The following is a 14,643-nucleotide window of genomic DNA, read 5'->3' as shown; positions in this document are numbered from 1 at the left end:
CAAGAAAAGACAGGGAAGATAAAGATAAAATTATATCCACTGGTTGAGTATTCTAGAACTAGGGGACATTGTCTGATAATTAGAGCCAAACCATTCAGGAGAGATGTTAGGAAGCACTTCTATATACATAGGGTGGTGGATGCCTGGGTCTCTCTTCCACAAGTGCCAGTGGAATGAGCGGTCAGTTGTTAATTTTAAATCTAAGATAGATACATTTTTTAAGCAAAAGTATTAAGGGATGTGGGCCAAAGGCAGTCATATGAAGTTAGACCACAGATCAGCCATGATCACATTGAATGGCAGAGGGGCTGACTGACCTATCCCTGTTTCTATGTTCCTATTGGTTGGGTTTTTGTCAGTCCAAGTAAAGATCGCAATTATAGCCTTTCTTATTTGCCCTAAGATACCACTTGTAGTACTAACAATTGAAGTGCTTGCTAAGTTATTTTAGATGGTGTTAAGGGCTAATCACATAAAGTACAATTGGAATAGTACATGTAGCTGTTCTGATGTTCAACCATAATACATAGTATTGGTAAAATTTAAGTATGTGATAGATTCACTTCCCTGACAGACATTAATGAGTCTTTTTGGGATTTTAGAACAATCCAAGGGCTTTAATGAATTGAATATGATGTGTTTCCATTGTTCTTGAATTGCCAGTCTGTTGTGTTATGTCTCACAGTCAGCATGTCAGTCTACCTTTAAAATACATGCTCACAATATCATCGTGCTATTATAGCGTGTGACCTGAGTGTATAAAGGTGTCAGACTGTATCTTATTTCAGTTACTTGAAGTTTGACATGCTAATAGAAGCATACTAGTTTGCAAATCAATAGTTTAATATGAGTCCAGACACTAAGTGCCCACGAATGGAATATTTGTATGTATTTGTGATCCGTAATAAACTTCTGGTGGATAAACCATATCAGGTTTCTTACATTACGAGAAATGATATAGGCATTGCCACATCAGGTAAAATATCCTGTTGAGGCAAAACCCATACTACAGTCCCAAACTGTAATCATTGCAAGGCAAGTGCCAAATTTAACCCTTCATACCTGAAACTTATCCACTGACTGTAGCTCTGGAACTACCTCCCAATGCCTCTCCATCTCTCTACTTCTTTCTCTTCCTTTAAGGCATTCCTTAAACCTATCTCTTCCTGTCTTAAAATAAAAGCAAAGTACTGTGGAGGCTGGACATCTGAAATTATAAACAGAAAACACTGGAGAAACTCAACCGGTCTGGCAGCATATGTGGAGAGAGAAACAGAGTTAATGCTTTGAGTCCATTATGACTCTTCTTCAAAGAAAAACTCAAAACATTAACCCTGTTTCTCTCTCATTAAATGCTGTCAGACCTAATCAACTTCTCTGGCACTTTCTGTTAGTATTTCTTCCTTTCTTAAAGTCTCCTCATATGGCACTGTGTAATTTTTTATTAGTGTTCCTGGTGAACATCAGGACTTTTAAGGCATATTATTATTGTCATTTTTTATTTGCATTTTACTATGTCAAAGGGGCAGCATAAGAGCCAGTTGTTATTGTTAGACTCATAGCAGGCAAAAGACACTTTAATGTGCATGACATTGAGACATCTGTATCAATATTGGATTTTGAATGTTGTATCAGCTTTAAATGTTCCTCTGGAGCCAAATCAACACTCCTCAGCAACCAAAAGAATATTTATGTGGGTTTTGTGCCAGCATTGCTATTACATTTAAGGTAAAACTGACAATTTTATTCAGTAATGGTATGTACTCAACATGGAAATTAGAATGAAGCCAAAAGAGTAAAGTACAATAGGACATTCCATTAACCTGTGGATATCCCAACAATATGCTGTACCTTAACTTCAAACAATTATTCACCACAGTGCTGCGCAAAATTTTACCGATTAACTGAGGTCACTGGATTAATATAAATTGAATATAACTTGTAAATGCATTAAAGTTAATGAAGGATAGGAAGAAATATGCATTTTAAAAGAGGACCTCATACGGGTACCTAGGCAGCCATTCACCTCTCTTGTCCATACTAGATAAGGGGCATTTTAATATTAAGTGAATATGCATGGCCGCACAAAGTCTTAGGAGAAAAAGCTCATTCTTGTGTAACAAGAAAAGTTTAGTATATAATAGCAAGTTAGCATAGTCTATCTCTTATGAGATACCAAGCTAACCTAGCTCACCAGTTTGTTAAGAGTAGAGGTCAGACTACAGTCTAAAACCCACCAGAACTGATTGTAACTGAACTACTTTCTCCTGGAGATACTCACTTATAGACAAGTGGGTGGATCTATACAAAGGCTTCAGAGTCATACAGTTTTACAGTATGGTAAAAGGTGTTCAGCCCATCATGTCCAGACTGGTCATCAAGCTTCAATCTATTCTAATCCCACTTTTGGCACTTGCCCTGTCACCTGGGATAACATATAAATGCACAAATATCAGTGGCAGGTCAATGGTAATGTGGATAATGGAGAGGGAGTAAAGGGATGTGAGGACCAGACTGATACAAGTACAGGGATGGTACAGGTAGTGAGGATACAGATACAATACAAGGATGGTACTGATACATGGATAGTACAGGTAGCGAGACAGACACATGATAAAGAAGGCAATGATGAAACAGATACAAAGATGATGCAGATGTAGAGATAATACAGGTAGTGAGGATACAGATACTTTGGTGATTGAGGTGCGGTAATTATACAGACAAGGGGATGATGCTGATACGATGCTGATCTATATAGTGAGATGGTATAGGAAACATTGGGGGGTACAGATATAACAAGTACGGCTCTGTGCAATAAACACCAACACATTCTGGTTAGGTCAGCGAAACCCTTTCCGTGTGACGGTTCATATCGAAAGAACTTCGTAATTGTAACGATTAAACCAAGACTGGAGACAGCTTCGTGAGATCAACATAATTTGACAAGAAAATCACAACACATCGCAACGCAATCCAATGAATTATAAAAGATATCCTTTATCCTTTTGAGGAAAAAAAGGTTTATGAACACCGAGAGAATTATTCCATAGCCGCATGCTGCAACATTTGCTTGACGTACAAAGAGCAAGACGTTTTTGAAACAGTGTCGGAATTTCTTCCGAATCAAGCAACAGTCTTTATAAATTGGAGACGGAGATTAGTCAGTAGGTCATAGACAAACGCTGCATCGTTTTATTTGCCACCTGGCAGTTAGGAATTGAGACAAATCCACGGGTTCGTTCACTTCCAAACAGGCCTCCAGCTCTTTAGCCCCAAACTTCTGTTCATCTGTCCGAACGTGGCTCGGTGTCAGGACGCTGGTTTATATCCCTCTCCTTCCCCATCGCTGCACAGCACCTCAGCATGTGTTACTGCCATAGAGATGTGTGGGGATACAGGTGTGGAAGTAGAAGTGGTCGTATCTTTTTCCCAAAGGCACGTCTACAATCAGGTCAAAGCGCTACACCGAACTGAGATCAGACTAGCTGCTCCTCGCTCTAGTGTGGGTCTGAACCGCGTCTTTTATACTCCAAATGTCGGCTTTCTACCGGAGAAAGATTGTTTTCAGAAACAATACCGTCTATCTTTTTTGGGGGTGGGGGGCGTGGGGGGATAAAATCTGACATCAATGGCATTGCCCGTTGATGATTTAATATCTAAAATGATCCTAACTTATGTTCTGAAGAAGTCATATTAGGCTTGAAATCTCAAATATGTTCTTCTCTGCATAGATGCTAAGATTCTCCAGCGCTTTCTGTTATATATATATATATATACATATAATTATTGTGGGTATCTCCTGGTTATTTTGCCAAAGATTCAAATTTCTTTTCTGATCGTTGCTAACAAGCGGCGCTTTAAACCTTTAGCTCCGTTTTGGGAACGGCTACTGTTAAGTGTTGCCTTATATTTTGTTTCTGATCGCCTACAAAATTTCAAACATCCCCAGACTAAAACAAATTTCACCCAAACATGAAAACAAAACAAAGCGCTGGGGTGGCTGGAAATCTGAAGCAAACAAAAGCAGAAAATGCTGGAGAAATGTATCTGCTCTGGGCAGAGAGAAAGGTTTGGAGTTTGGAAGCGGGGTGTGTGTTTATATTTAGATCTGATTCTCAAATTGATTTAATTGGAATCCTTTGCCAGGGGTGGAATCCAGACCAGGTTTTGCGCTGTATCGGAGTCTAACTCCTTCCAAACCCCCGTACCAATGGGATGTCTGGGGCATGTTTATTTAAAGTAGTGAGCATACAAATGACTGCCCGTTTCCAACAAGTCTTCAATGCATTCGCTGGAGTTGATGATGCCCCAGAGTTGCTGTGTTGTGCGTGTCGGAGCCACCCATGCACCATGAAGACCCCGAGGGAGAGTTCGCCGCCCCACTGCCCCAAGAAATCGCCGCCTTTCCCCCGGCTCTCTTCCTATCTGATCGACAGCATCTTGGGACGCAGCAGTCCACCCATCAAACGTGAGGGTGTCCCTTCCTGTGTTGCACGGACGGGCAAGGAGCCCGAAGGAGAGGCTGCCTCTCTTCGACTGAAGATGGGGAGTAAACCTTCTGAAAGGTTGGAAGTTGAGGGTAAGGTGGCAGCTCCTTATTGTTTGATTTAGAACAAAGTTTGACGCTGTCCATTGTAAAATAAAACATTTTGTTCTGTTTAGGCGTTTAACGGCTCAGTAGCAACTCCACCTAAAACCATAGTTAACGGTGTGACTTCCTCAGAACTGAAAAATTCTTCATTTCTGACTCATCAATCTCAAAACATTAACTGTGTTTCTCTCTCCACAGATGCTACCTGACCGGCTGATTTTCTCCAGCATTCTCTGTTTTAGATTTCTAACACCTTCATCTATGACAATAAAGGATCTTCTATTCTAATCTAAAACCACATTTTTTAATCATTTCTGGATTTCTTTTTAATTAGGAGCCAAAACACGTCACTCAATTGGTAAACGATGGGGAAACTGGCAAAAAAAATTAACAACAGTTAGACAGAATCAACAACAGAAATTGTTGGAGAAACTCAGCAGATCTGACAGCACCTGTGGGGAGAAAGGGTCGGAGGAAGGTTCACTGGACTCGAAACATTAACTCTGCTTTCTCCCTCCACAGATGCTACCAGACCTCCTGAGTTTCTCCGGCAATTTCTGGTTTTTGTTTCAGATTTCCAGCATCGGCAGTTCTTTATATTTTTTTTAAATTCAGACAGAAGACTGTTTTTAATCGGGTCAGGTTATGTTTGCGTTATAGTTGTTGAACTTGTTGTCCCTTAGTGTTTTATGCGTGTGTGTGTGCGTATGTTTTTGTTCAGGACAATCCGAAGTGGGGAGGGTTTGCGGATTGGAATGGTATCAGCTGAGTCGTTCCAAACGAGAGGAAGCCAGCAGAGGTGAGCCTGAGAAATGGTTTAATGAACTTGCTTCAAGCGAAAGCGATGCGAGCTCCGGTTTGATGAGTGGACCAGACCAAGTGAAACCTCCGCGAACAGACAGAGAGGACAATGCAGGGAGTTGTGGGGACAGAGAGGCATCGGCGGACAACCAAATCCTGGAACAGAGAGGAAGGGAGGACCAACCGAGTGAGGACACGGTGCAGAAAGACAGTACCAGAGAGAACCGGACCCTTCAGTATTATTCTTGTACCGGGGACCAGGAGCACAGCTCATTCAAGCGCAAACAGCGCCGCTACAGAACCACTTTCACCAACTTCCAGCTGGAGGAACTGGAGAGGGCTTTCAGGAAAACACACTACCCCGATGTCTTCACAAGGTAAGACTCTCGCAGCGAACTATGGCCACTAGCCCTCTATCACTTGGACTTTGAGTGTCTCTTCTGGAGCTCCTGAAGTGAGTAACGTTCAGGCTTTGTAAGGATCTAAACTCCATCTCAGTAGACGTTCTTTTAAAATAAAAGAGGGAAGAGTGGTCATTTAGAATGAACAGTTGTCAGTGTGAAAGGTTCCACAATAAGCCCTACTTTTATCAACCCAAAATGCACAGCAAAGAAAATAGGACAGCGATGTCACTGCGGCGAGAAATAATATTTCTGATTCTTTCAGAAATTTAGGGCTGAAAACAAAACAAACAGCACCATTCTAAAACGCCTCGTTGAAACACTTTCAAAATGTTAAAGCAAATAACCCCTCTTCCTCTGGAGTCGCATTGCCCGAAATCGCATTCTCGTTTTGTTGAGATATTCCCAAAATTCGAGTTCCTTAAAGCTGAAATTCGTTCTGTTAATTATGACGAATGCTAATACTGACATTCTTCTTTCTTTCAAATGTATTTAACAAAATCTATTTCCAGTAACAAAATGTTGTAGAAAAGGCAGACCTTTTTTTTTCTGCGTCGTTATATCGAGGCAACGGCAGCAAAAAAAAATGTCCAGTTCAATTCAGCTTTTTGTTTTTGGTCAATAATGGTTTGTGTTTGTTCACAAGGGAGGACTTGGCCATGCGACTGGATTTAACCGAAGCCAGGGTGCAGGTATGTGTATGTTTCTCGGCAGGGGTCTCCATCGGCAGCCCCAGAGAGTGGAAGGGGGCAGAAGGCGAGGTTTAATAAGGTCTAATAACGACCAGATTGCACTCTGCGCTCTGAACTTCTAAATCAAAGCAACCCACATGAAAGCGTTTGAGGGAGAGAACCTCTTTTAGATTAAATGAACAGAATTTAGATTTAGTCATTGGCTTATGCATTGCCAAAGTGATGGATTAAACGTTCTCCTTATCATTGGTTGTTGCAGATCAAAGTTAAATCGCCCAGATTCCGTATATTCGGCACTGAAAAGTTTCTGTTCTCTGGGGGCCGGTGAAATTACAAAGAGCCTTGGGGAGTGTCAATGAATAGAAACCATATGGCGGACACCAGCGGGACTGGGTGGCCCTGTGTGCGTTAATCTAAAAATAACAAAAACCACTCTATCCTTAACAATGTGCCATTTTCAAGCACGGTGCTCATAATTCAATCTCAAACGGTTAACCGAGTAGTCCGCTCCAAATCAGCAACTCGGAGTCTGGGAGTTTTATATAGTAAAGGAAATGTATGTATATCCCAATGTCAAATTCCCGAGCTTGAGCACCATTTTCTGTCCAAAACATTGATTCTAGCAGAATCTGAAATAGGAAGCGAGCGTCTCCTCGTCCCGATTGTACAAGGATAAAGCGCTCATTTACATTTTGTTTAATTCGTGTCTGATCCGAATGTTGTGTCTGGAGTATTAATTGGGGCGTTCCGTTTAGACTTTCTGATTGCTGTAGAAAAGAGACCGGATCCACGCTGAGAATTTTGTCCTCAGTGCCGACTGCCTGGGATATGACTCCACCAAACTACGGGGTTTCTGAATATACTTTACCTGATGGGCTGTAGTTCTTAACTATAATCACTTCATGATTTCTTAACTATAATCGCTTTCGACTCCCCAGCCTTCGTAAGGACTTTTCTGTCGCTATTTTATACATAGAAGCGGTGCCAAAGGTAGACCAGCTTAACTATCTGACCTTGAGGTGCTGTGTGTGTTACATCATTAAAATAGGACGAATTCAAAAAGTGTGAGTGACGAGTGAAACTTAAAGACCTTGGCCGTTTAACACATTTATTTCTGTCCACCCTACCGTGGGTTGGAAATCCGAAATTGGAAGTTGCAAAACTACCCGATTCTTTAGCAACATTGGGATACATGATTTTATATATTTGTATATGATTTTAAGTTTCACATGCACAGAACTCTCTTTAGATACGTGCGATAATGTAAAGAGTCTTTAAGGCAGTTTCAAAACAAAACGTTTAACTGAATCTACAGAATGACAGATCTCAGTCTGGATTGTTCGGTTTAGTTAGCGTGAGATACAACTACTGGGCCAACTTCATCTTAATTTATTATTCATTTTTTTCTTCATTCATTCGTGGGCCGTGTGTGTCGCTGGCTGGGCCAGCATTTATTGCAAAAACAGAAATTGCTGGAGAAACTCAGCAGGTGGAGAGAAAGCAGAGTTAACGTTTCGATTCCACTGACCCTTCTTTACAACTATCAGCATTTATTGCCCGTCCCTAGTTGCCCATAAGAAGGTAGTTGTAAACTCCCTTCTTGAACCGCTGCCGTCCCTATCATAATATCTAAAATCGAATTCGTTTTAAATTGAAGCAAGGCGTATACAACTGCTCCCGTTGTGCTTTTTTTTTAAAAAGAAATCTACCTTCCCCATTGTTTAGCAACATGCATAATCCCAATATCTATAAACATCTACTCTACCAGCGATTATTCCACCGCTGTTCATAATCGCTGCTGCTCAGTTTGGATAGGCTAGTCAGTCTTTGTATCCAATCGTGGCATGTGGGTGTATCTGGGCTGGGCAAACAGTTATTGCCCGCCCCTAGTTGCCCTTGAAAAAGTGGCGGTGAGCTGCCTTCTGGAACCGCTGTAGTCCCTGTGCTGTAGGTGCCATTAGGGAGGGAATTCCAGGATTTTGACCCAGTGAAGGCATGGTGATATATTTCCAAATCAGGATGGTGAATGGCTTGGAGGGGAACTTGCGAGGGGCGGGGTGGGGGGGCGTGGGGGAATGTTCCCATGTATCTGCTGCCCTTGTCCTTCTAGATGGAAGTGGAGGCGTGTTTGGAAGGTGTTGTCCAAGGATCTTGGGCGAATTTCTGCCGTGCAACGTGCATACCGCTCGAGTCATTGACTGGTTGGTTGTGGGCGGATCACAAAGCTTTCAAACTGGTCTGTTGTCTCTTTTCCTCCCCAGGTTTGGTTTCAAAACCGTCGAGCCAAGTGGAGGAAGCGGGAGAAGGCCGGAAACCTGAGCCATCCTCACGCTCTGTCCTTGGCCAGTCCCCTGGGGCTGTACTTGGATGTACCAGTGGGCCATTCTTCTGGCGTGGAGCCCAGCTGGAGGTCAGCGGCCATCCCACCGTTCACTGCTCCAGCAACTGCGAACGCCTATAACCCTGCAGCCCAGCTAGGTATCAGCACTTTCATCGGGACCACTTTCTTCAGACACCCGTTGCTCAGCCCACACTTCGGGAGGTGAGTTGTAAACGACGTGTGCGGATGCTTTCACGCATTGAAGAGAAATCTGAACATGAACCTTCCCTAATAAAAGCTAAGTACTGCGGATGCTGGAAATCTGAGACAAACACAGAGAATGCTGGAGAAACTCAGCAGGTCGATGGAGGGAGAGACAGTGTTAATCTCCTAGTCCCATATGACTCTGCTTCGGAACGTCTTCCCTATCGGATATAGAAGCGAATGCTTTTGATAAAGAAAATTAATAACCGTAGAAAGTACTCAACAGGTTTGGGCGACGTCGGTGGGGAGAGAAACAGCGTTTAACGGTTCAATTCGATAACTATTCCCCACAAACGTTACAGAGCCGCTGAGAATTTAAAATCCAAGCATTTTTTTTCTTCTGCATTAATGTAACACAATTTTGTTTTCAATCCCAACCTACCTGCTCAGCAATTGTCCTGTTTTATAGCTGTCTTAATTCTGCACATCACTTGCTTATTTTAGTTAAGTCGGGAAGGAAATCTTGAGCTCCACGTGACTCCAAACCCAAACAGCTTAGAGGTGATTTGAACTGCCGTCTGAAGTGAATTGGCAAGCCGGGCAGTTCAAGGACAGTTAGGAATGGGCTACAAATTCTAATATTACCACACCCCACGAAAGAATAACGGTTGTCAGTTCCTGGGCGGAATAGATTTAAAACAATTGGGTGTGAGAATATTTCCAGTTCTTTTCTTGGCCAAGTTTATCCTGATATCCAAGTTGAAGTTTGCTGATGTTGGTGGAGGGGTCGCGATATAATGTCTCAAAGCTGTAGAAGTATCGGGCATTCATACTGGTGCTGTTAAGCAATTCAATTTCAGATCGAATCACAAGTTAATGCAACTGTTGAAACACATTCCAAAGGAGAATGACCAAAAATAACTTGTCATTTCGAGTCAGTCATGATAGACATCTTTCTGTTAGAGAGGCGCAAATAGTTAGAAAGTTGAAGGGGCATCACTCCATATTAAGCATGGGCCGAGGTGAGAATGCAGTCCCCGTAAACTATCACAGTCGGAATTAAACCCGTGTAATTGGTGTCATACTGTACTGCGTACTAGCTATCTTGTCATAGTCAAATCCTTATAATATACAGTATCGATTGAAAAATTCACAATTTTATCAATAGCTTCATTCCCCTTATTCCTACCGGAAGATAATTTAGGGAAACTAGAAAAGGCTGAAAGTTGCTGGAGATTCGTTGAAATACATTTCTCAGCAACAAAAAAGGTCGAAGTTGAGAGTGGAGCATGAGAACAGAAAGACAGCGTTTAGAGTCCTATATGACTTCTTCAGAACTGAATAGACGTGAAATGTTAATGTTGTTTCTCTCTCTACAGATGCTGCCAGACCTGCTGAGTTTCTCCAGCAACCTTTTGTTTTTATTTCAGATTTCCAGCCTCCGCAATATTTCGCTTCTATAAAAACGGAAAATGCTGGAGAAACTCAGCAGGTCTGGCAGCATCTGTAGACAGAGAAAGCAGAGTGAATGTTTCAAGCCACTTCTCCAGTATCCGCAGTGCATTCCTTTTATCTAAGAATAGCACATGGTCGCCGTCTGGAAGATCAACTCTTCGTTGTTCACGACCGCTCAACAGCGCTCACCAGCACCCACCCAACACCACAACACAAACACATTCCCCGAAGGTAATCCCTTTTTTGAAATGATCCTAATGTTTTGCATCCTGCGCTGCTGTCTGAACCATCATTGCAAATATTGGAGACAACAAGGTGCAGGGCTGGATGAACACAGCAGGCCAAGCAGCATCATAGGAGCAGAGAGGCTTAGTTGTATCACTCCTCCGGCAAACAAGACAGATTCTGCCCATGTGCATTTCATTTTCATATACTTCATATAAATCTTCCAGTGCTACTTTCTGGACATTTCTGAGTGATTCTGCTTTTAGTGAGATCGATCATGCAATATTCAATTCTTTTTAAAGTCTGTCCTACTTTATATATATATATATAAATGCTGCCTAGCTAGCGACGTCCTCATCCCGTTCATGAATAAAAAATAATTGTTCATGGATTGTGTGTGTCTCTCCAACTTTGATGTTGGACTGGGGTGGACAAAATCAAAAGTCACATGACACCAGGTAACAGTGCCTCAGGTTCATTCCACCTGAGGAAGGAGCTGCGCTTGAAAGCTTGTGATTTCAAATAAACCTGTGAAGGGTCTGGGCCCGAAACGTCAGCCTTCCTGCTCCTCTGATGCTGCCTGGCCTGCTGTGTTCATCCAGCTCTACACCTTGTTATCTCTGTGTTTTCCAGTGTTTACTTTCCATTTCCAGCACTAATTTGCAGTCTTGTTTTTCTAAATCATTAACGAAATTGGTTCTCTGGGAAAGGTTTGAATTAAAACCAGAAATAAAAACGGAAATTGCTGGAAAAGCTCAGCAGGTCTGGCAGCACCTATGGAGAGAAATCAGAGTTAACGTTTCGAGTCAGAACTGAGGAAGGGTCACTCGACCCGAAACGTTAAATACTAATTTCTCTCCACAGAGCTGCCAAACTTGCTGAGCTTTTCCAGTAATTTCTGATTTGCAGCATCCGCAGTTCTCTCGTTTTTTTTTCAAATTTAGAATTAAAGCCACTTCGTTTCTTCATGGGGTATTCAACACGCTGCTTGGTCTTGTGAGTATGTGCCTTTTTTTTGCCATTGATTTTGCAGATTTTTTACGGTGAACCCGCTGATGGCAGCCTCGCTGGTTGTAAAGCCTTCGATTCCCAACCTGGACTCCGGTGTGTTTCCAGCCCAGCCGCAGTCGGCTGCCTTAGACAGGAAATCCTCCAGCATCGCCAGTCTGAGACTCAGAGCGAAAGAACACGCGGCACCGAGTCCCCCAGTCGCTCTGCTCCCGAACCTGGCAAGTGCGGGGAAAGAGGTGTGTTGAGAGACATTGCAGCCACCTCCTCACCACCTCCCACCTCCCCTCCAAATCCCCATCCAGTCAACCCCCAATTAAAGGGCCTGGCGGTCACCGAGCACATAACTGTACCCCGCTCAGCAGCAGATCAGAGGCAGCTGAAGAGAAAACAACGTTTGGAACCCAAGTGAAGCGTGATTTTGGGGGCGAAACTCTTGTTTCCGGAGAGCTGGCGCCCATGAAATGGATGAAATTTTGGTCGGCGGGGCAAACAAAACAACAAAAGAAAGTCACTCGCCCTTTTGTGACAAACCTGCCTTGTGCTGTCAACATTTTATTGTAAACAAACAAAACCAAAGCCAAACAAGTGTCATGTGCTACGCCACCGCTTTCCTCCTAAAAAAAACTGCTACAATTCTGATTAGTAGCGCCCTTACCCTGAAAGACTTCTGCATTTAATGACCTGTAACAGTGTAGATAGATGTACTTAGACCGTGATTCACAAATGATCTATGTAATTTATAAAATGGCTTTCAGATGTAACAGAATATATAGTATTTTAACGTTAAGTAATGCGTCTCGTGGTATCTCCCGTCTTATTCTATGAGATTTATACAATTGCGAAGTGTATTTAATGATACTGTCAGGTGATTATCCGCTATTCTCTGCATTGGAACCACCTCATCTGCTCCGCATTCAGGGAAATGTTGGGGTTCAGTAACAAGAGAAGAAAGCACTGATTTACAAGATTTTCCTCAAAGACTGCTGCGCTTAGATGTCAAGAAGTTAGAACAGAAGTACGCCGTTCGGCCCCTCGAATCCTGTTCCGCTTCTGACAGGGTTGGACTGTGTCTTGACAATGAGCAAAACAAAAAAGTAACACTTCATTAAGTAACACAATTGATACCCCAATGACTAGCGCGCTGTTCTTGGGAACGAGTTAACTCTTGTCATTAACCTGCAGTCCAATTTGACGGCCTGCAAAGCACTAACAAATCTAAAGGTAGATTCAAGGGGAACAATTCGTGGAGTCATAGAGATGTACAGCCCTTCGGCCCATCGAGTCTGCGCCAGTCGAAAATAACTATTCAAATCCAATTTTCCAGCCCTTGGGCCAATTGACTTTATGCCTTGGCATCGCAAGTACGTATTTATAATTCACTTGAAAACACCTTTTAAAGTCTCTCCGCCTTGCCTGCTTATTATTTTGGAAATGACTGGGGATGTTTTTGTTTCAGAAGTGCCGAATTGGACAGATTGTTAAAGATGGAAATGTTATTAATAGTGTCCGCATCTTCTTAAGACAAAGGACGATGAATTGTTAATAAGACCCATTGGAATGTGCTGAGAGCCTAACTCCGAGTTCGAGTCCTGTCTTTCATCTAAAATTGACAGCTCAAACAATTATTTAACAAAAGTAAAGACCCAAAGGAAGATGCTAATGAATGTATTTATCGAAATGATTGAGCGGTAAATTGCTCTTTAATGTCGAGCCAGCAAGTTTATTTCATGATGAATTTTAACAGAGCTGGGGCTTTTTATGTTTCCTTTCTTTCCAATTGAGCGGGTTCCTTCAGACAGCACGTTACAACTAATCGAGTGCTGTCTCTGAAGAGAAAGCTTAGAAAGTGAGCTGGACGTTCCAGGAGGATTTAATCGGCAGCTGATAAAACACTGAGTTTTCTCCATCACAAATTGAATGAAAGCAGGGCTCTGCCTCACATACACACACTCACAGACTACCAGACACACACAGAGAGACAGACAAACGCACACGCTCACAGACTATCAGACACACACACACACAAAGGGACACGCACACACACACACACACAAACATACCACTATTTGTCACAAAAAGCATCCCAAGCCATTTCTGCTCCTTTAAGAGTGGAGAGTCAATGGTTGGACATGAGAAGGGCAGTGATGTACAATTGGTGGGATTTTACTAAGTGTTGTTCTCAGACTACAGCGCCCTTTGAACCTTCACTGTTCGATGCTGATGTAATGGAACTAGGGGAAATAGTTTGAGAATTAAGGTGAGGCCATTCAGGAGAGATATTAGCAAGAACTTCTACACAGAGAAGTTGTTAGATACTTGGAACTCTCTTCCACAAATGGCAGTGGATGCTGGCTCAGTGGCTCATTTTAAATTTGAGAGATTTTTTTTTATTAAGCAAAGGTATAAAGGAATATGGGCTAGAGGCAGATATTTGGAGTTCTGCCACAGATCTGCCATGATCTCATTGAATGGTGGAACAGGTTCCAGGGGCTGAATTGCCTCCTCCTGTTCTTATGATCCTAATTCTGATCAGTTCAGCCTCAGTACTTCAGGCTCATGAAGGTTTTTGGATAAAGCCCCCATTCTGGAACCTTGAGTACAGCACACAGGCTGACACTCCCACTGCTTCACTATCTAGGGAAGAGTTTTCTTGCTCAGATATTAAACAATACTTTCACTGCTCCAAAATATCCCCAGGCACTAGTTCAAAGAACTGTTGTGCTGGGTGTTCTCTCCAATATCAACCACTATCACTCAGATTTGTTACTTATGATCATATTGCTATGTTTGGAAGCTTACTGAACATAGATTGTCCTCAATATTTCCTACAGTAATTACACTTCCAAAATTAAGGTCTCAAAACATCCTAAGGTGCTGATGGTTGCTATATAAATGCAACTTCTATGCATCATTTACTTGCAAATGGGCTGAACTACTGTTAGC

At 42.4% G+C, this 14,643-nt stretch overlaps 1 protein-coding gene across 1 annotated transcript; it reads left to right on the top strand.

Annotated features, from left to right (window-relative positions):
- The first annotated feature begins 4,335 nt into the window (after positions 1 to 4,335).
- On the top strand, positions 4,336 to 12,332 carry LOC125484886 (aristaless-related homeobox protein-like). The gene is made up of 5 exons (XM_048605442.1): positions 4,336 to 4,579; positions 5,313 to 5,769; positions 6,440 to 6,485; positions 8,747 to 9,027; positions 11,723 to 12,332. The coding sequence occupies exons 1-5, from the start codon at positions 4,351 to 4,353 to the stop codon at positions 11,943 to 11,945; spliced, it is 1,236 nt and encodes a 411-aa protein (XP_048461399.1). The 5' UTR covers positions 4,336 to 4,350; the 3' UTR covers positions 11,946 to 12,332.
- Positions 12,333 to 14,643: the final 2,311 nt, after the last annotated feature.

The sequence above is a fragment of the Rhincodon typus genome, chromosome 14 (assembly GCF_021869965.1).
Source record: "Rhincodon typus isolate 14 chromosome 14, sRhiTyp1.1, whole genome shotgun sequence".
Lineage (NCBI taxonomy): Eukaryota > Metazoa > Chordata > Chondrichthyes > Orectolobiformes > Rhincodontidae > Rhincodon > Rhincodon typus.
Note: the sequence above shows the minus strand (reverse complement) of the source record. Positions and strands in the feature narration are given on the sequence as shown.